Source organism: Etheostoma cragini, chromosome 7 (assembly GCF_013103735.1).
Source record: "Etheostoma cragini isolate CJK2018 chromosome 7, CSU_Ecrag_1.0, whole genome shotgun sequence".
Taxonomy (NCBI): domain Eukaryota; kingdom Metazoa; phylum Chordata; class Actinopteri; order Perciformes; family Percidae; genus Etheostoma; species Etheostoma cragini.
The window spans coordinates 15,409,226-15,431,752 of NC_048413.1; the positions used below are offsets into that span (position 1 = coordinate 15,409,226).

Below are 22,527 nucleotides of genomic sequence, written 5' to 3' on the forward strand. Positions count from 1 at the left end.
ATTAATCTTAGCTTGCTATGGAGCAGGCTACCAGCAAAGAATAAATCTCCATGGTTTCTTGGCTGGGTTTATATCAACCTACTTTCATGCAACCAAGTCAAAACTAAATTCATCAAGGTTAACTTGAATATCCCAACTTAATCCCTTATCCTGGTATCATGCAACAGGCCCCTGATTGTTGGTTGAAAACACATGTAACATATTGACTCTAAACAACGTGGGGCTATAACCTAGCATGACTCAAGAGCCCAGACATCACATCTGCGCCTCTCTCTTCTCTACAGAACGCACACATGTAACGGATATAACGGACGTGCCGCTGCATCATGGCTGTCAGTAGCTTTGGTTGATAACGTAGCATTTTACGTTACAGCTAATTAAGGCAACAGTGCACACGGCTTGATGCAAACGTTACAAGCTGAAGCTGCATATTATTCAAAGCTCATGTGCATTTCTTTGGTTACTATTCACAGAGCATTTGTCATAATCTCCATAACTTTAAAAACTTACGTGAAGGCAGAAGGGCTGTTCTTTCTCTTTCATTTGCGTTACCCCGTGTGTGCGAATATAAACAAAGTCACGTGACTGGTGGCAGAGGGCATCGCTGAGGGCAAGATTGGATGATATAGTGATCTAATTTGATTTAACTTTAGTAAGGATTGGTGAATTATTGTGATAATGCAGGCATCACAGTAAAAAATGAAAATAGAAAGAGAGAAAAAAAATATTTAGTCTTTTTCAACAGAGGGGCAGCTAAGCCAATCAGGACAAACAAGCAGTTGCCCGGGCAACAATGGTCCGCAGCTGTGCAGGTCCCTGACGTGAGGCGTTAGCCAGCAAAGCAAAAATAAATCAAGATTGTATATTTAAGTATTTGTTTATTTATCACAAGTGATTTTGTCATCGTAATATTCAACAATTGCATGGCATATTGGATGTTTTTCCTGATACCGTGCAGCCCTAGAGGGAACATTTAGTTAGACCTCGTCTCTCTCTGTGTTGAGGTTGATGGTAGCCATGTTCGTGGTCTCTGACAGAGTTGGAGATGACACCAAATACTTTGGAGTGAGAAGCGAACTTGATTGAGTGACTTGATTCGGTTGATTTGTCTCCATCTTTAATTTCTCCAGGCAGAGGAGGGCCCTTGATTGACCACAGGATTGTCAACACCTCTGTATGAAGGAAGAGGTTCCTTAGGAGAGTCATTAAAAGGTCTTTGCAGAGGAGACTCCTTCTCAAAGAAAAACAGATGTCATTTTTTTTTTTTAATTTTGGCGTAATACTGGGAGCTGGAATAAAGCCTACGCATGTGGGAAAATGTCCGGCCGGAAATCTCTGAGGATAACGTTGTCAAAGATTGAGATGTTTAAAGATATTCCTTTAAAACTTGAGTGCTACTCTGCAACTGAACAAGATGTGCAAGAGATGCTCTACCTAATAATAGTTAATAGTCATATAATGTGGCTTGATGTGTTCCCAAATACAATACGTCATACAGGGTCTCTACACGGTTGCATTTTCACAACCTTAAAAACTCAAATCAAACCCCTCATCACTCTCTGTCACACAGTTAACGTGATTTCATTCTCCTTTTCTCTTTGTTACCACTCCCTCCCTCTTCTCTCGCTCATCAGTTGTGATGTGTAGCTGTTGATTAAACAAAGTGGATTGTGGAGTTAATGTGCTTCTTTGCTGCTTCGGTATAAAACATCTTCTTAGACCAGAGAGACCAGGATAATTGTGTTTGAGTGCTTCTCAGGAAGCTTACAGCTCCACCTCCTCAGCAGCAGGACAGAACAGTTAGACTGAGAGAGACATCTGAAGTGAACTTGGCAGCTCTGTTGGAGGAAGGTTTTCTGACATCATGGGACAATCCAGTCTCTGCTGGCCAAAGATCAATGGCTTTAGACTGAACCGACAGAGTGTCCCATGTGGGATGCTCTGCGCGTGCGAGAGAGTGTGTGTGATTGTGTGTGTGCATGCATGCGTGTGTGCGTGTGTGCGTGTGTACGTGTGTACGTCTGTGTGTGTGTGTGCGTGTGTGTGTGTGCGTGCACGTGCGCGCAAGTGTGTGTGTGTGTGTGTGCTGCTGGGGGCCACTGAATAGGAATGATATAATACTTGTAAAAGGTCAATGAAGTACAGTTTCCTTCTCAACTGCAGCTTTTAGGGAAAAAGTTAGAGGAAGCTGCAATTTACTTGTCAAAATAAATGTGGGTCCATTGGCAACATTTGCCTGTTTGGTTGGATTTTGTGTTCAAAGTTTGTGTGTTACTGTGTACATGCATTGATTTATGAATTCACTCATTGTGAACACCTGTGTGTGTGTGTGTGAAGGCCAACTGTTTTTCCCTACCATCATATGCGTGTCTGTGTGTGTGAGAGCCTTGACATGAAAACTCAAAAACAGCAATATTTTTATTTCACTAGTCTTCACTGCTGTGTGTGTACCCAGGGCGTGACCCGCTGCTCGCCTGGCTGACTCAGCCAATCAGCCTTTCTGGATAGGTGAAGGTGCATCGGCCCTTCTCCACCAACAACAAAGGAGATGGAAAGAAAGAGACCAGAGTGCACAACAGGGGAGAGGTTTGAATAAAAACACAAGTGGCGTGAATCAATGACTCACATCAGGCATAAACCATAACAGAGAGGGGAGGTGCATCTCTCTCACACACACACGTACACACACACACACACACACACACACACACACACACACACAACACTCTTTAACTTCAAAACATGCTTGCACACAGTGATACACCAGGTGCACATGCAGATGAACCCAGTTCTCTTTCTCATTGTCCACGTACCTACCTCACTCCCTCTCTCACTCGCACTTCATAGGTATGTTACAGACCCTCCCTCCACTCTTAGCTCCATGCTCCACCCTCAGTCCTAGAGGACAGGCTGGTTAACATAGGAGGAGGGGATAGTGGGGGGAGGGAGGGGTGAGGTAGGAGCAGACGGAGCTCAGATTCATTTCTGCTTGTGGTGCTGGAGCCACAACATATTGCAAGAGCATAACGTGACACACAAGGAGCCGGGACACCCACAGCTATCAAATGGATTACTCTGACATGTACTTGTGAACTCCGACAAAGCAAAGGACCATACAGTATAGAGGCACACAAAGGACTTGTCCAGAGCTTGCAGAACGTCTTTGTCCCACTTACAGAAAAAAAAACTAGCTGGCTTTGATGAAGACACATTCATTTAAGAGCCAGCTGAGCGGTGGGACTTGACAGCAGTGAAGATGTGAATGCTTTGGGTAAATTCTGACCAATTTTTGCCGCACAGCAACACCACTTTAGTGGATCATAAGTAAGTGCCTTAAATTTACTCTGTGACTGATAGTGATACTGATAGTGATCTTTATACTGATGTTAGGACAAACACTTCTGATCACTAAAAACATGTTGCAGCCCAGGGATTTGTAGGAACTTACTAAACCTGTTTACATTGTCAGTAAATGGATTTATTTACTGATTAATCTAGGTCATGTCTGTTCATTTACAGTGTCTCATGTCCGCATGAGGCACAGGTGTGACACTCAAGCTCTTTACAAAGTATTGTTTTTATGTAGTCAACATCACTATTATTAATCATATTCTTCTGATTAGTATAACATTTATACTGGTGACATAACAGTGGTAGGTCTTGTTTATAAAAGAAAATTAATAATATTGAATAAGAGAAATGCAAAACTTTTTTTCTTCTTTTAGATACAGTGCCATAACAGTACAACTGTTTTAGAAAGTACACCTGTGACTAATGATATGATCATACATTAGGTATTTTTGAAATTTGAATAAACTATCATTGACACAAAACTAAGTTTGTATCACATAGACATTGATGTATTTCTGAGTGTAGTCATCTTTGAATGACTGACTATTTTGACTCAGTTGATTTGACAAAAATAAATTGACACATAAACTACATGAAGCTTTTAATGAAGTAATGCTACTTAGTAATGCTACTACTAGTATGTATTTAACATGCCTTTCAGTGCTGATTTCAACATACTGTACGTAATATATGTTAACATATACAGTTGTCTACACAGAAGGGTGTACTTCATTGGAAATATTTTATGGCACAACATAATTGAAAATGCATGTGATCCTCTAAATTTTTCCTTAGATTAAAAAAGCCCAAGGCAACCGTTCGGTTGTTCATGTCATCTTCTCTCAGTTGTAGTGTTAATGGGCTGTAATGGTGACGACTCTTAATGTCTCAAAGTCATCGTGACAAGAGTGAAAAGGACACGCTTTTTGTGTGCATGTGTGTTTGTGTGTGTGTGTGTTTTTGTGTTTTTGTGTGTGTTGGCCGTAATTTCTTCAGATAATTAAAATGAGATTTGTGGTCACAGACCAGCTGTGTTGATGGTACACACAGGTCTGCACCTTCAAAGTGAATTAATTTATTTCCTGACTTGATTCGTATGCATAAATACTAATCACTTAATACATTGATAGAAATGAAACATGTCTTTATCTTTAAGTTACATTTTCTGTGAAAGCCCGAGCCACTAAAACAGTTTGTTTTGTCTTGTTTGGTGTTTTTATGCTAGCAATTTAAAATGAAAGAAATCTCTCCAGCTTGTCAGTTAAATCAACAAATCACTTGATTGAGAGCAAGATGCTGCTGTATCAACCAAAGTGCTTTAAATGGTTTTTTTCCCCATTAATCACACAATTTCCTTTTTTGTGTTTTGCACAATCTATAGTGTGCACAAATTGACTTCCTTGATTACATCCCCCATCAGGAAAAATCATCATCGTTAATGTTATTTTTATGGTCAATTCAGTCTGGTCTTTAACAGGGAATACTTTTATTGTGTGGCACAGATCTGACCATGTCAGCTACAAACTTCCAGGCTGGGTTGAGCTGATGTGACTGTGGCCCAGTTTCAATTCTTCAGGGGGAATACTCAGAATTTTATATCAGTTGTGTGACGTAAAAAAAAGTTTTTTAGTTTGTTTAGGTCACACAGTTGTTGGTAGTGTGCTAGTTAATGATACATCACAAGAACAACAGTCAGTAGTCTAATGAACAGGCTTTATCAGTACTGATAAGGGGACTTCTTCGACATAAGAACTAGAGAGTTCTGTCCACTGGCCGTTGTATTATAGAAATAAATTCATGCTGATGATTGTGAATACAAAACCGCAGTAGAAATGTGGGCAGGTAATATTAGTGTGGGCAATGAGGTGTGGCCCCAAATGATTAACATTTAATGGTTTGTTTGTTAAAGAACAAAGTGTTTACTTTTATCGCTCAAATGGGCTGCAGTCTGGAGGCAGTCTACCACATGAAAGAGAGGAATAAATCATAGATAAGGAGCTGTGAATTAATGAGTACATCAGGTGCCCCAACAAATTGAAATGCATTAATATATGTAGAGTATCCATCTGTCATTGAATTGACTCATTCAGATGGGGAATGTTTGCTGCATGTGAGATTGCCAATGAGGATCTAATAATAACAATAATGTACTAGTGTATACTTTATTAATCCCACAAGGGGAAATTACAATTTATATGATGATCAATGTTCTGATATGTGGGCCTTTAAGCAGACAGTGTGGTCATATCTGCATTGTCATGCAGTCGAGGTACTGCACAGCCAAGTGTGTGGCACCACATGACTTATCCAGACCTTCATTGTGTGCAAATCTATCGATCGGTATGTAAATAAAGTCTCCTGCCACACAGAGAAAAGCAGCAAAGAATACCAAAGCTTAAGTATATCACAATGTGTGATTTAATACTTGATTCATGTGTTAATTTTCATTTGGTTTAGATGCAGATTGGGCCAGGTCATTTTAATCCTGTTTCCTGCTGCAAATGTGTATCAATGTGTACGCAAATTAAAAATCAAACAGAAATATTGAACTTATGAGAAACAGTTTCCTCTGCAGTTTCGATCCTTAACTGACAGGAGTGGTGGATTGGTTTGGACAGAAAGAGAGATATTGAGTGAGTGGATACATGTAAAGAAGATGAAATGACAGGTGAGGGGAAGAAATTGAAAAGAGGAAGAGGAGTAAATTAGAGTGGCAAATTAGTGACATTGTACACCGGGATGCTAATAAGGACAGAGAGGTCCTCATTAATCAGATTGGGTCAAAAGGAACTAATCAAGGGACTGACATGCACACACAAGGCAGACTAAGAAGTGATGGATCTATCATTATGTCTTGTTTATTGCACCCAGGGTTTAAGCACCTGTTTGTCTGACGTCACCACCATTATCTGCCAACCAGGTTGAATTCACACATTTTAGTGTAAATAAGGTGCTCTGTGCATGAAAGGGTGAGATATTTGTGTTTCTCTGCCAAGACATGATAATGAGACAGAGACTAGAGATTTTGAAATCCAAACCTACCTGTTTTGTCAACCATGTTTCTATGCTGAAAAAAGAGTGATTGTTGTGCACCATTCTAGACCTCCATTTTAGTCCATTCTTTTTAACACAATTTGAAACTCTATTACAAATCCCTAGAAACAGACATTGCTATGTAAACCTTCACAGTGCAGATCAAGTTTGCATTGATTTTTATGTCCAAGTATTCAGACTTTAAATCAATCTGTGCTCAGAGTGCATTATCACTTTCATGTAATTCAGAAAATGTTATTTATTAGAATCAAGAATAGAATAGGAATACTACTTAACATACTTCAAGATGGTTTAAGAGGACTTAACATATTTGTTTGGATCTCAGCATAGCTGGGACATGACGTAGTTTGTCAAAGGGAATGACCAAAACCTGTACACAGACAGAAAAGAGGACTGAGATGTTGAAAGATGTGAATGCGTGGGAGCTATTATGTTTTCTTGCACACTTTAATTACCTGTTGCTGTCATCCCTGAGGCACTTGTTCCGTTTGATGGGAAAAAGGTATAGGATGGAAAGGAGATCCATGGATGGTTACACACCGGTTTGACTCTGGAGAGGAAAGCAAGAGAGAATTTGACTCCATCATCAATCAAAGTGAAAGCTTTAAAGTAAAGAGAGGAAGGAACTGTACTGCACTAACTACTAAAAGCAGTGTCTACAGTCCGTCCAGCTCAGAGAGATGGAATAATTTGTGCTTTACATTAAGTCGATCAGACAGATGGGAAAGCCGTGCTGTGCTTTTGTTATTAAAGAGAGAGCAAAGCAGGATCTATTTTCAGAGGCAGGGTATGTAAAGGAATACATTAAACTCAATCCAGCTCAGTTCTGCAAACAACATTTAACCTTTCTATGTACCCTCAGTTTTAGAACATTTCTCAGGAAATATTAGTGCCAGAAATGTTGAGCTACGTGTTGGTCTCCTGTCTTGGAGCCATTAAGCAATTTGAAGACAATCCATCTTGATTTCTTGGATGCGCAAGCCATGCAAATGAGACATGAGCATATTTGGAGAAAATACTTTGTGTCCTTCAGGAGTTTAGGAAAACAGGGACTCATTCAGAATGTATCAAAACAAAACTTAGAAAGGAAACAATACTTTCTCAATCTGTTCAGGAGGAAACGCCTCACAAATTTCCCCATATAAGTCTTAACATCAATACAAAAGGTTCTTCCTACCAGGTATTAATCCCTTTATTTCATTTTATTGAAAAGAATTGGGGAATATTAGTTTTGAAGTCATTACGTGTCAGACATCTTCACAGAGACATAGAAAAAAGGGGTTCTGTGGGCAAATATACACAATGAGATTATGTACTGGGTACAAAGAACTACAGCAGCACAAAGAATCCTCTCATGAATTATGCTATAATTACAGAGAGAGGCACAAGGCTCCTCAGGTCCCGACAAAGAGGACAGGAGATTCCTTGATGAAAAAAGGACTTATCTAATTTAAAAAAAAAAAATTAAAAAAAAAAGAAAAACTTGAAAAGGAAAGAAATCATAAACAGATAATAAAAAGAGAATATTACTAGCTTTGATCCAAATGACCTTTGCACAGGGTCAATATTTGAGCAGAACACTAAAAACTCACTGCACCAATGCAGATTCAGACTCGGTTGGCAGTGTTGTGGTCTCCTGGTGAGGCAGAGGGGATTCACTCAAACAAAAGATTCGTTGTCTGACTTAAGAGAAATTGTTCCACTCAGATTCTCTTCCTTTTACCATTTCTTGTCTTTACCTTCATGCTGGGCGGAGAGGTCCAGCTGGCCTGGCTCGTCATGCATTCATCTGAATACATTCCTCTGGCAAAGCCAGCATGAAGTGCTTGACAATATGTTCAGCTGTGTTATCTCACACACCCAGCATCGAGTACGCTATTACTGTCAAATTAGCCATCAGGTCTCAATGGAGTAATGAGAACAACCTTGTAAATTATTGTTAGTCATACTCTATTGCACAATACTATGACTAGTTTCCTCCTATTTTTAGATGTGGAAACTTTCCAAGCACCCATTCAGTTTAATATGTGTAAACCTAACCACTCCTTGCACATTACTCAAAATAATACATTAATGTGCTGTCAATCAAAAAACTGTATTAAGTACTGTAACACCACAAAGTTCTCTTTATTTATCCACCTTTTCTTTTCTTTTCTTTCCTTATCTTATCATCCTCTTTCAACTACTTTTCTGTGCTGTTTGTTTCTTTTCCTGCACTTTTGCCAAGCTGCCTTCATTAATCTTCTTTCATCTTTCTTTCTCAGTTTTTCCTCCCAGACTTTCATTTACGTGCAGTTCATTTGACCAAGGCTTCCCTCAGCATCCCACGACTGAAATTGTTATCTCCTTCCTATGAACTTTCTGTTCTTTTGAGTCATTTATTTATAAGCGAAGAAAAATAAACAGAGTTTATTGAGATCCAGAGTGTAAGTGGTGGAGAGAAAACCTGATGTATGAGAGAAAGAGAAAGAGAGGGGGAAACAAAAACAGGGGAAAGCAGGAATGTAAGGGGGTAAGCACGGGATGAGAGCAATTTTGAGAGCAGAGGTGAAGGAATAAGAGTGGGATAGAGGGGAAAGCTGTCAAATCAACCTTGAGAAAATATGAAAAAGAAAACAAAACTTTTCTAGACCAGCGTCAAACAGAATGGACAGCTTTGAAAGATACAATTGCATTAAAGATTTGAAGACAGCACCAAATCATACAATATTTACATGGCAGCATGATTAGTATAGTCCCTGTCTTTCATCACTTTCAGAAAAGTGTCACACAATTGTATAACCGAAGCTATTTGTAGTGTTAAATGTGAAAATGTAGGCTGAATCCTGCATCTCATGTCATGAGTCACGTATTGTAAATCAAAAGGTCCAAGGTTTATTGGGTTTGGATTCTCAGCGATAGGATCAGGAAATATTTCTCATCGGACTAATTTGAGGTCAGGAAGGACATTAATATTGTGATAACCCAGAACAAGTCATTTGTTTGTTGATAAAATCTGTATTTGCTAAAATTTGAGCGTAGACAGTCTTATGACCGTGCACCAGTTTGCCTGATGACCATTTTGCGCAGGGCATCACTTTAACAAACCAGAAATAACAACAGATTTGGTTGTCTTTAACACTTTTTTTCATCTGTCTCCCAGGAATGGAAAGCATCAGTGTGGAAACGGACTGGGATGGGTTTGCCCTCTCCTCTCTGGTCGCAACAGGAAGGAACAACTTCTCTTCCTCATCTTTGTTATTTTCTGAACTGAACTCCCTCAACAGTTCTCACAGCGATGGATCCTTTTTTGGGATCTTCCCTGAGAATGGTTCCACCACCACGCCTTACACCCTACCCCAGCCCAAGATGAGGGACCTGGGCCTGGCCCGGGCAGAGATTGCAGTGCTCGGGGTGGTGCTGGCTCTTACCACCCTGGGGAATAGCTTTGTGCTGTGGGTTCTGCTGAGGAGGAGGAAGCATAATGCCCCCATGCACGTGTTCATGGTCAACCTGTGTGTGGCTGACCTGGTGGTGGCCCTCTTTCAGGTCAGTTATAGTAACTTAGTATGAAAGTGGACATTTATGAGCGTAAATATATAAATAGCTGTTTATTTTGTTATGTGTCTAGGTTCTTCCCCAGCTAATATGGGACATCACAGAGAGGTTTCAGGGGCCTGACTTTCTCTGCCGGTCCATCAAGTACTTGCAGATTGTGGGCATGTTTGCTTCTTCCTACATGATAGTTGCCATGACGGTAGATCGGCACCAGGCCATCTGCTGCCCGTTGCAGGCCTACCGTGGGGGAGCAATGTCCTGCTGGAACACCCCTGTCATGGTGGCTTGGGGCTTGGCTCTAGTCCTCAGCATACCACAGGTAGGGTGGGATGAATACACATGCAAACAAAACCTTATAGACACACACACACGGACACACACACACAAACACATGGTGAAATGGGAAATGAGAACTCAACGGGCGTTCACACCCTGATATCTACAGTAGAACTCAAGATGTTGGTCTATTTTTAGCTGGGAGAGGTAATTGCAGTTCAGCAAATGGAAAAGGAAACTGATAGTCATGGCTGCGGGTGTGCTGACCACCCTCCTTTTGTTCGGTCTGTCAGGTGTTCATCTTCTCTCGTTCAGAAGTGGCTTCTGGGGAGTTTGAGTGCTGGGGTCACTTTGCTGAGCCGTGGGGGCTGAAGGCCTACGTCACCTGGATGACTGTGGCTGTCTTCGTCCTGCCCACCCTCATCATTACCATCTGTCAGGTAGTACTGTTTATTCTGGCCTGACCTTCAATCTCTACACTGCCAACAAAGATCCTAGACTACAACTACATGTTGAAAGCAACATTATCCTATAATGAAGAGTGTGGCATGAATGAAATTCTGTTTTGTTTTCGTAGAGGGTGCATTTGGCAGGCATTGTTCAATTACCCGTGGGGGACTGTGGTTGGTGTAATGTAGCATCCCATGGCGGATAGGCATTCTGGGCTGCCTCCCATCAGCCCTGCTGCTCTATTTAGGGAAAGATATTTCCAGGGTCCAGCTATTTCCCCTAATTAACACAGCACTTTGAGAACCACTGCTGAGACGGCTGCTCAGAAAATCTGCCCACTCTGAGAACCTCCTGCAAGGAACTGGAATGTACTAGATATCAGCCAAACATAGAATCCCTGACCTTTTTTTATTATCGGATTTCAAATAGAGGGGCCTCTTTCAGAAATATAATGGAGTTTTTGCAGAAACTTTGCAGTCTAAATTGTTCCCCTGTATAGCTGTTAAAAGCAAAGAGTGGCAGAAGAGCATTAGTTGGCAGCAACAAACCTTAAAATCTGTACAACCCCCCCCCCCAAGAAATAAATAATAAAAATTAAGAAAAGCCACGAGTAGAAGTCACCTATTTTTTTTCAATTACAAATTATTGTTACTGTTCTCATCAGAGCATGATGAATAATTTGGCAGAAACCACATTTTATTAACATATTATTTAAGCAGTCACACATTTTTGTTCCCCCATCCTGTACATATTCAAATATATTTGTCTTTTTACTTTATTCATATTTATTATTTCATGTATATTGTATGTATGTATATTTTTCCTAGTATTTCATTTATATTTATATTTTGTGCTTTGTGACTGATTTTGCTCCAGTAACACAGGAATTTCCCATTTTTCTTGGGATCAATAAACATCTATCTATCTATCTATCTATCTATCTATCTATCTATCTATCTATCTATCTATCTATCTATCTATCTATCTATCTATCTATCTATTTTGTGGTAGTTTTTCAGATTTTAACAGAGTAGTGGTATTGCATAAAAATGCCACTGGTTTAGGGCTGATGGTGAAGGCCAACATACACTCTCTCTTTTGTTTAAAATTCCCTGCCACTGTTAAAGCCAAAATGCAAACAAGATTATCTGCAAAGAGCACAGACAAGCATCTGAATCTGGCACCTGCCAGTCATAAAACGTCATCCTCATGCCCATAGCTCTCATGTTAAACTGTGCCAATTCTTGAAAATAATCTTATTTTTCAGATAAGAATCTTCCGAGAGATTCACAATAACATCTACCTGAAGTCAGAGAGAATGGTGATGGCTGAATTAAAGAAGAATGAAATCTTCTTCCGTTTCGTCAACTCTAAGAAGGAGGACGAGCGGGCCAGGGAGAGGGAGAGGGGGAGATGGGCGTCAGGAGGAGGGGGTAGGGACGACAGAGGAGGACAGCTCATAAAGGGTGTGAATAACAACCCTCACAATAACACCAATAACAGCCAAGCAGGACAGTGTTACGACTATGTACCCTCGTCTATCCAGTACAACAGTTGCTGTGGTGAACATGTGACAACAACAACGTCGCCCACACAGCGGCAAACACTGAACGGCTCAGATTGCCAGGACTCCTACACGTCCTATGAGCTGGCCTCAGGCTCACCCCGCTGCTCCCTTGACTATGCATGCCCTCCCCCTCCAGCCACTCAACCTCCATCCACTCCGCCTCCAAGCATCACTAAAGCCATGTCCAAGACAGTGAGAATGACCCTGGTCATTGTGCTGGTCTATACTATCTGCTGGTCACCTTTCTTCATTGTCCAGCTTTGGGCGGCCTGGGACCCCAATCCTCCACACCAAGGTTAGTCACTTCTTCTCCATGACACCAGCCTGATTTCAATGAGTTCTAGTAAAACATTTCAACATTCACCTACATGCATGCAATTACCCTTTAAAAAGCAACAAAAACAGCAGCTGGGTTTAACCTACTGCCAATGAATCACTTACATTGTTTTTCTCAAATGGACTGATTCTCCTAAGCCCAGTTTATCCAGTTAATTGCCCCAAACAGACAAACCCTATCTGTTGTGCACTATTAGCAGCCAAAAACAAAAGCTAAACGATTGAGTCTGGTTTTCAGCAACAACCTTTGATCAATGCTGTTTTCCATCTTAATGAGTCTACATATTCACTCATTATTTTAAGGACACTTAGCTTAGATGTGGTAACAGTGAGTGAAATGCAAGGTCAAAAACATTGTTAGCTTTGATCCACAACCAGAAACCCATGAAGACATCTCTGACCTCTGTGCATTTTGGCACACGAACATCTGTTGACGACCTTACTGGCAACCAGTGATGAAGCAACTCAAGGCTAGTGTAGCCTTGAGTTGTGGCAGACAGTATGGACTGGGTGTCTGTCCTCTGATCTAAAGCTAAAGACTTCATCAGAGGCCAGTAAATAACCTGATTTCATCTCCCGCTGATTTTGCAACATGGCCAGGTGTTGACATTTCATCAACAATGATCTGTGCCAGCAACTTCCACACTTAGGCAAAATCACAAGCAGGCGAGCAAACCACGTAATCTTTCACACACGCACACACACGCGCGCACACACACACACACACCTTATTCCTGATCTATTGTCCTCAATTGGGGTCACAGCATTACATAAAAGTCTTATTATTACCAGTGAAAAAAAAGGAAGCATGCTGGATTTTGTCCCTCTGAGATATTTATAGCTATTCCTGAAGAAAATAAAATGAAAAACAATAATCATAAATGGTTTATAGTCAAACTGAGTTATTGTTGTAAATATTGTTGTTTGTTTCTTAAGACATAAGCCTACATCATGTGATGTAGCCAACACTGTGATCATCTGTCCCCTGTTGTTTATGGGAAAATATTTAATGCTATTAACACATACTTGTCCTTGCATTTGCATGTGCACTTGTCTCACAATGTATGTGTATGTGTGTGTGTCCTCTCAGCAAGAGTGGCCTTCACCATCCTGATGCTGCTGGCTAGTCTGAACTCGTGCACCAACCCGTGGATCTACACAGCTTTCTCCAGCAGCGTATCTAGAGAGCTGCAGAACCTGCTGCAGTGTCGGTCACGAACTGGCCGCCGAGGCTCCCTGCCCGACGACTCCACCACCACACACACCTCTACCACCAAGGACAGCCTGTACTGACAGAGACTAATGAGACAGGAACAGACACACAGAGACATTTTTAAAAATACATGCAAGGGTGCACATGGGCCCGATGCAAGAAAGGGCATCTCTGCCATCACTACCTCCAGCGTCCCAGCCTGAGAACAGAGCGGGCTGACCTCTACCAGATGTTTCAAACAACAAAGGACAGCTGTACTGTCAACAGGACGTTTATCTGTAATCACTGGTCCTCTCTCCCCAGCAGAGTGGAATGGTGTCATTGAGAATGTCAACACCATTTTATGAGGGCACTGTGGAATATACAGTGGCTGTCAGCGACATCATCTGTAATGCAAAATGGCCTTGAAAGTAAAGAGCTTTTCACCTCAGATGCGGTTGAGAAGGACCCTGTGCATTGATTTATAAGAGGAAAACTCTTTCCTGCTCAGACAGAGTGGAGCAGCAGGAATGCAAAGGGTGGATCACTCAATTAATGGCCTTATGGCACGCCTAATGTACAAAGCAGTAGACAAAGCAATGGGTGTAGGGAAAACAAAGCATCAGGCTAAGTGAAAGAGAGAGACACACACACACGGACACAGACAGACAGCAATAGAGCGAGACGGCTGTTGGACTGGAAACAGACAGGGGAAGACATGTATGTTACAGCTGCATGAGCAGTCATGAGAAGGCCGTAGTAAATATCTAATAATAATGTGAACAATCTTTGTTGACTCAAAGTAGATCAGAGGCAGATTCTTGAGGCTGAATTCATATTCACCCATGAGGAATCCTGTTCCAAGGAACAAGAGTGATTTGTTAGCCAGATGGACGGAGATTCATTCATGAGGACAGTCCGTTTTGTCGAGACAATGCCCCGCGAGGAACTGGAATACTGGGGATCACTGCAGACAGAAACACACACAAACTCACAAAAAAATAGAAGTTGCAGGAGGAGGATTAAGCCTAGAAGAATACAAATGAACTATCCAGATTTCTGAAACCAACCGGGACACAATTATTTATGTGATTGTATTTTGTACAAACGCAGAAGATGAGGTACATGAAATTACTTTTCTGTCAGGCTCTCCTGAATGTATGAAAGAAGAACATGAACACTAAACTGAAGATGCAGAAAGGAAACAAACAGCATTCCATGCACAGGATGAACAATGTAAAGTATATTTATTTAAAATGGAAGGCACATTTGATGGTATTAGATTTTGTGTGAGATAAATGTTGAATGTAAAGATTGTAATGTCAGTATAGTAAAAAAAAGTGGATGTCAAACCAAAGATTTTTCAAAAGCTTGACTGAAAAATCCATTCAGGTCTTCAGGAGGTAATCCCAGAGCTTCAACAGATACCGCATATTAAGTGTAAGAAAGTCTCAGTTTAAGAAAAACTTCACATCAACAGTGAAAATACTCTCATTCAAACCAAGTGCCTGTAATGTTAGTAGTTAGCCATGTTTTTCTTAGACCGAGCTGCCACCAGAGCAGGATACATTTGTTATATCACACTACAAGCCATTTCATCTTTTTAATTTATTGTTATATAATATATAGAGGTCTGTATACAGTAGTTAGCAAAGTATTTACAATATATCACTTGGTTCCTGGTACTGCCTTTTCTTCATGTACAGTTTTTATCTTACATTTGCTTCTGTGTAAAGAGTAATGTATTATGCCCCTCAACTGCATGACAGATTTAAAAAATTACTATTTTTTTTATAAAGTATGATTATAATAAGCTACTGTACATGCTGTGATGATGTTATGTGTATAAAAAAAGATTAGAGCTTACTGTATATGGTCAAACTGTTCATTTCTGATTAGATGTTCCTGTAAAAAATGTGTTATTTTTTTTTACAAATGCCATTCACTCATTTTAAATTACTTCAGCACACCTTGCTTTCATGAGATAGCAGTGTTATGCGATTCTTCAGGACAATGCTTGGATGCTTTCAAGGTGCCTCAGGAGAACTCGTTGTCTGGGTCAGAGGAGAAGCCTCACCTTTTCCTCTGTGCGGCCAGAGTGTTCAGGCTTTCAGCACACCACTGCGCATTTGTTCCCCAGACGCGAGCCTACACTTTGATTCCCTGCCAAAACAAAAGGCTACAGAAACAACGTCCCGTGTCTCACTTTGTTATATCAGGAAATAGATGAACTTCTCCCAAACCCTCAGGGTATTCATGTGTTTTCCTCTTCCTGACAGGAAGCTGAGAGGTCAGAGGAGGATTCTTCTCTGCTGAAAGGGCCAGATTTCAGATCCATCCAGCCTGTCAGATTGATGGGAGAGTCTGCACAGCCATTAGTGGACATTACAGCAAAGGCTTGCATTAATAATGAATATTCTCCAATAAATGGCACAAAACCCACTTAAATTAAATTCATAATTGCAGAGAATTTTCCAGTGACTCGGTCTTGTTTCCTGAGGATGAAAGCTCAGACAGTAGCCATTATCGCCCCAACCTTCAAACCCCCCCTCCCCCCTTGTCAGAGCATATTGATAGATATTCCATAGGGTAGGTTACTGTGTTTTTGTAATCTTTTGGTGTTTGCGTTGAGGGCATTGAGGGTGTGTTCATGCTGTCCTGATGCTTATGGCTTCCAAGCTGGAGCAAGGTTGATGTCTATACTCAAGGTCACTTTTTCATTACAGTGGGGCACAGCTTCCTGCCAATGTGGCTGTGATGGGGGTATAAATTACTCCTCTGTGTGACTGCTCTGTATGGGCAGAAATGTAGGCAAACGCCCTTTCCAAATCAATTTAGGGTCAGCCAAGGAGTGCATCCAGCGGCTCTGAAGAGTGACGGAGCCCCCCAGCCGTGACCTAAATCCGAATAAATCAGACCTGGAGCCAGAAGCTTCACTAAACTCAGCAATGTGTCTGAATTGCTTAACTCAAGACCTCTCTACAGACCTGATGACTACCAAGACCGCAACTTAGCTCATTCCAAGACACCTGGAGGCACATCTGGCCTGGACTAACTTACACAACCAACTCCATTGTCTTTGTTAGTAGAGAGCACTGGCGCATCTTACTTACAGTTGTTTTTTTTCGATTGCTAAACAACAGTGGACAAAACTGGGGCTACATGTCCCAAACTCAAACTACAGTCTGTAATACTAACAGTCACCTGAGCTAAACACTTCACATCAGCTACAAAATTCGTTCCAAACAACACAACACGTCTCAAAACAGGGTCAGTGCAGCCAAACAATATGAACAATTGTCACTGAGATAACACACTGTCACTCAGAACACACTGAGAGTAAAAACACTCAAACACCAATACCAAAAGCACTAACTTTTCATCTTTACAGTTTATACAAATTGAGTGACATCACACTACTCAATAGTTTATTTAAGAAAAGATATAGATTTCATAATCAGAAAATCAGCAGTTTGCTTCAACATAGTATTTTGTCTCTGGTAATTTATGAAATTACTGAGAAAAAAAAACTAAAGGTGCAAAACAGTAACAAGGAATAGTTTGACTAATCCTGCCTCTCTCAAGCATCATGAGGCAAGTTTTCTTCATCACATTAGATGTCTGCATCCTCTCTAAATACTAAAAAATATAGTGTTTCCATTTCTTACACATGCATTACTTTCTGAAAAACAGTAAGAACGCAGTTTTACTATTGTATATGTATAGCGTTTTTTTTCATAGCTGTGTATGTAACCTCAGACATCAGACCAGGACATATTGGTATCTTTGCTCTTTTCCCTGTTTTTCTCAATTATTACAGTGTATAATGGTTTGTAATTCTTAATTTTAGTCTGTATACAAAAAAAGGCTTTCTGAGCTTTCTCTATATAAATACTGTACGTGTTCACTAACTAGTCTAAAACCAGACACCTGCTCAGGCTTTCTGCTATAATTCCAATCAGCAGTGTTTGATAGGCACCAGACTGAAATCTATTCTGTCTTGAATGTGTGGTTAACAGTTTTGACAGCTGTGTGTCAGCATTTGAACAAAGTGCTGTAAATCCAGAGTGTTGTGAAGAATTTTGAAAACTGTGTTCAAGCAATGAAAATTGAACTAGCGTGTTTCCACATGAACTGCTGATGTGCAGACTGTAGTTAAAGTTTTTCACGTGACTCCATTTGTGCCCACTGTTGTTTAGCAATCAAAAAAAACTGTAATAAACAGAAGAAGCAAAAGAAACACAAGTCAGGCAATGTACCATTATTTTTCAGAACACAACATGATTTTCTTTTTTTCAATTTTCTTTCTTTCAAATGGGTGATTTAAAAAATATATATTTTCTGTCGGTCACAGCAGCTGGGAATATATTCTAGGAGAAATCTTCCTCACAGAAAAGGTTTCTGCATCCAGATATGATTTTCTTTCCTATAACATTTTGACTGCAACTGTTTTCAAGGTGATTTGTGCCAAATATAGCCACACTTTTGTGTTTTACTGTTGGCCAACAGTTTCTACAGAAACGCTTGCCTCCTATTTTTAGGGAAGATTGAGTATGCATACACCTTGGGTTATTCCCCTGAGAGCCAGGGGAATCAAGGTTAGCTTTGATCATTTTTGCCCACCTTGTTTTTATTACTTAAAGCGTGGATGAGTTTAGACCTCAACAAAGGCCCTATAGTTGTTTTTTCTTTATGGATAAAATCCATTTTATGGGAGCTCAGTCAACATGCTTTCACAGGATGTCTGTGCAAATAAACGGTTTGTTGTGATGTCGCTTTTTTGTATTTAACCTACAGTATTGTATGGCAACCGACCAGCTATGAGAAGTCCATGTAAAAAAAAAACAGCTCTATTACAGTGGTTGACCTTTAGTGTGAAATGTGGCAGGTATGTCTGATATGATGGAGGAAATGACATTGAGAGAGAAAGACAGACAGAGAGAGAAAGAGAGAGGCAGAGAAAGAGAGAGAGAGAGTGAGAGATCAAAAAGAAAGAGTAAAGGGCATTTTCCCATATATGGCTTGGTCTTGACTGGCAACTGCTTGAAGTGGATTAGAGGATGCCCAAACGAGACAGGAAGAGGGAGATAACAGAAGAAAGCACAAAAGCCTGAAACTGACAAACACAGTCTGACTGTTGTGGTTAAAGCAGCTGTACATGGTACACACCTAACTGTACATACACGTCCATGAAATAACAATATATATAACAATATAATACACTACAACAATAATTGTTATTGTAAGCAGGGGGAAGCCAGCATCTGTTTTCTGGTCATTAAGTTTGCACTCAGTTTGTTGACTTTGTTCTGTAGAACCAGTCGAGCAGTAGAAACACAGCAGGGACAGAAAGGGTGACTTCACGAGTGAAACGTTTTTGTGCAACGCCAGTTTCCACATTGTTGAATCTCACTAAGCCCATCAGTGTCAGCTGGAGCTGGTGTTTTGCACACCTCTGTGTCTCTCAAAGCAGCTTTTCTTTGCCCCACAGCAATAACACACATTTCCAGATTCTTCTACAGCAACTCCTGTTTCTCTGTAAAAAGGTTTTTGTTAAATAATAGCAATGAAAAATGAGATTTGTTTGTTTACGTGACCTATTTCATTCGTGTCTGAGCAGAAAAGGAAGTTAACAGATAAACCACGTGCAACAGATAAACCATTTTGCTATTGAAAGAATAAATTGTGACTTCCTGTGAGAGCATTCATTCCGAAACATCAACAATCTCAAATTGTTTTATTCTACATCCGTAATCATCTGGCCTTAAACACCATCACAGAACAAAGAGATGGAAGAGTCTTGTGTCAGCATAGTTTGTTTGTGCATACCATTTATATCCCTCCATCCATCCAGTCGTCACCCACTTCCCACAGCCTATTAGGTGACTCCGTGAGGGAGTGCCTGGATTCACTACCACGTGTCTTCTCTGAATTACCAACATAGTGATGTCTCTATTGTATCCTTGCCAAGGTGACAGAAGACAAAAGTGGAGATGTGTTTACACCATAAGTGTGTTGTGTTTCAACAGAAAAGCTAAGCAAAAAAGCAGACATGAGAAACTTATTGTGCACTCTGTACACTGTGTGAGGATCACGTTACTCATATACAAAGCTTACATTAGCCTGATGGGAGTTGGTGAGAATTTGCAGTGGTGCTGCACTTGTAGATGAAAAAGCAGCACTCCATGTGCTGCACAGTGTGTCCAAACTCTGATGCAGGCCAACTACAGAAATAGACATGCTAAGTTTAAATGTCTCTAACAAACTAGATCACATAAGCACCAGAGTATAATTTGACAAACAGTGAAGTTGATGTAAAACAGAACAGGGGCTTACAGTGCATTATGCAAAGTATTGCATTACATTAGCAACAGCTGAAAATGAACAAGTAAAATCACATTTAATCTGTCCATGAGGTAATAACCTTATACTGGATCCAATACAGGCTTTGAAAAGCAGCACCAAACTGCCACTGTGTGTTCAACTGATAGCACTGCACCACAGCAAGAGCTTTACCATGTTTACTGTTGGTGTACGTTCAGAGGAAACAGACCATCAGCTGCCAAAGTGCTGCTTGGTTTGAATATGTACCTCGCCATGACAATCTAGAATTGCTAATAGAACAGTCGGGCCTTTCGTCTGCGGACAGAATTAGTTCAGCCACAACCCTTAAGCAATTATTCTGCGAAAGCTAAATGTGCTTGGAGTCTAGTAAGATCTTTAGGTTTGAGATTGTTGAATCATCCAGAGATCGATGGTGTTTTAAGCACCCAAACGTCTCCTTCCAGGCAGCGCTGAAACTGTTGACTTCAAGCGCACCTTACCCTAACCATTGCCTAATCCCAGTGCCTGGAAGGAGAAATAGGGGGCTTAAATCACTAATAAAGTCATCCGGACTCCACCAATTTACAACAACAAAAACTTCAGAGTTGACATACTGTATGTTGTTATGGAACAGGAGACTGAATCTCCCAGTCTGTCTTGGAGAATTATAATATATATTAATATATATTATATATATATTAATATATATAGTAGGGAGGGTTGTCTGTACCTGGTCAACTGGGCCTGCCCTTCTGGGAGTCTCACTCTCTCACAGCTGGTCCTACTGGAGCATCCACCGTTTTTGTTCTTTGTTTAGTTTGTTACACCTTACAACGCACTTCAATTTGCTCACTCATCCATGCATGGCAAACACAACTGATGTCTTCTGTACTTACACACCCCACTGTTACATTTATGTTGGGTTAAATTATGTTATTAGGGAATTTAGTTGAATAAATTACTTTTTGGTTGCGTTTTGTTGCCGGCCTTGAGCCAGGCGGTAACACACATGATGCGACACTAGACTAGAAGAAAAACAAGCCATTTATTAAATTTACTGGAAAAGACATATAGACTAGACCTTTTCAGGCCAGCCAGTGCAGGTCACAGAGGTCTTGACCTCTCTTTGTTGCTGTTCGACACATCTGTACAAGTCTTTAATCTGGCCAGTGCATTCCCACAGAAGGATAAAGAATAACCTAGTGTGTGTAGCAACACCTTTTAAGCAGGACTGAATACATGACCTATATTTGTTTTGTTAGGTGATGTTGTCTTGGTTTATTGTTTTGGTTTTATACAAAAATGACAGAATTCCATCCATATTGACAAAACAAACGCAACAAAATTGATACGACTGATGGCATACAGACAAGTTCTGAATAAAAACAAATACAAAGACGGCTGCTCTTGCTCCTCGTCCAGAGTAGATCATGTTGCAAAATCCTCTTGGCTCACCACAGCACTGGATGATAAATTGTTGGTTGAGATCCACCAGAATTCAGTCTTTAAAGATCCAGTGACTCGCTTATGCTTGGATGGTGCCCTTAGCACTGAAGGCCATATAGTAGACCAGGATACCCATGAGGGCAGCCACCACCTCAGTAGACACCCATGGGCCGTTCCAAGCACCCTGTAGAGAGATTTAAATAGAAAACAGAAAGGAGAAAAAAGCTCATCACAGGTTTGAAGGAAGAGAAGTAAACTAAAGATGACCAATAATAAATTCCAGTTTCCCCTGGGTTTTGAAATGCTGAAAGTAACATGGCTGATAGTTATATGAGGCCCAATCTGAGCAAAGTACACAATGACTCATCAGAGTCAATTATGACGTTATTCTTAATGGAGCCACACTACTTTTTATTTTTTAATAATACAATTAATTATCAAGCTATGTTTGCCAATATTTGGGTCGCCTGGTTTCCTTGTGTAGTAATGCTTGTATAACCTCAATCCTGTAATGCATCTCAAGTTATAAAAAAAGGGTTTTAACATTTTCTGTCAAACCGTTCCTGCGGTAAGAGCTGCTTGTTCTGAGTCTTCAAGGACAGAATGTGCAGTTTAGGAATCCCTGTCACTGCCAGTGTTCAGTGTGACGTAAAATAAAATACATTGTGTTCAATGAGGGAATTTTTTTTACCCAGACATTTAAAAAAAAATACATTTTAAAGCCGCAATTGCAATACCGTAATATTTTTGCTGAAGGTTATCGTAATGGCCCCTGCCTAATTTAAACCACACAGAACAATAATAAACAAGACTTCCCAAGCCTTTGCAATTAGAGGAAACAAAATAAACAACACCGTAACTATAACCAGAAACGTCCATAAGCTTTTATCCATAACGTTAGTGATGTCATCTCAAATGCATTTAGTGTCTGCTATGACTTAGGAGGACAAATGACACTCCCTTTACATCCAGGGATGTCTGAATGACCTGCAAC

General features: G+C 40.4%; 2 protein-coding genes and 1 long non-coding RNA gene across 3 annotated transcripts in view; 2 read left to right on the forward strand and 1 right to left on the reverse strand.

The window, feature by feature from the left end:
• The first annotated feature begins 400 nt into the window (after positions 1–400).
• On the forward strand, positions 401–20,813 carry LOC117947809. The gene is made up of 4 exons (XR_004657320.1): positions 401–446; positions 15,105–15,109; positions 19,047–19,056; positions 20,802–20,813. It is a non-coding gene; the product is annotated as an uncharacterized LOC117947809 (long non-coding RNA).
• avpr2aa (arginine vasopressin receptor 2a, duplicate a) lies at positions 2,950–16,211 on the forward strand. Its single transcript, XM_034877025.1, has 6 exons — positions 2,950–3,324; positions 9,548–9,933; positions 10,016–10,261; positions 10,512–10,658; positions 11,936–12,530; positions 13,662–16,211. The coding sequence occupies exons 2-6, from the start codon at positions 9,550–9,552 to the stop codon at positions 13,862–13,864; spliced, it is 1,575 nt and encodes a 524-aa protein (XP_034732916.1). The 5' UTR covers positions 2,950–3,324; positions 9,548–9,549; the 3' UTR covers positions 13,865–16,211.
• A 302-nt stretch (positions 20,814–21,115) lies between the features above and the next one.
• The window catches only part of ssr4 (signal sequence receptor, delta), a 4,507-nt gene continuing 3,095 nt past the window's right edge, over positions 21,116–22,527 (reverse strand). The window contains exon 6 of the mRNA XM_034877077.1: positions 21,116–21,717. Within this exon, the coding sequence (XP_034732968.1) occupies positions 21,613–21,717 (105 nt within the window). The 3' untranslated portion in view covers positions 21,116–21,612. The remainder of the gene's footprint in view (positions 21,718–22,527) is intronic.

What these genes read in the sequence shown, in the direction of transcription:
- avpr2aa (XM_034877025.1), top strand. Translation starts at nt 9,550, where the DNA reads ATGGAAAGCATCAGTGTGGAAACGGACTGGGATGGGTTTGCCCTCTCC. An exon ending in TGGTGGTGGCCCTCTTTCAG is followed by an intron (nt 9,934 to 10,015) that starts GTCAGTTATAGT and finishes TTATGTGTCTAG; the next exon opens with GTTCTTCCCCAGCTAATATG. An exon ending in CCCCAATCCTCCACACCAAG is followed by an intron (nt 12,531 to 13,661) that starts GTTAGTCACTTC and finishes GTGTCCTCTCAG; the next exon opens with CAAGAGTGGCCTTCACCATC.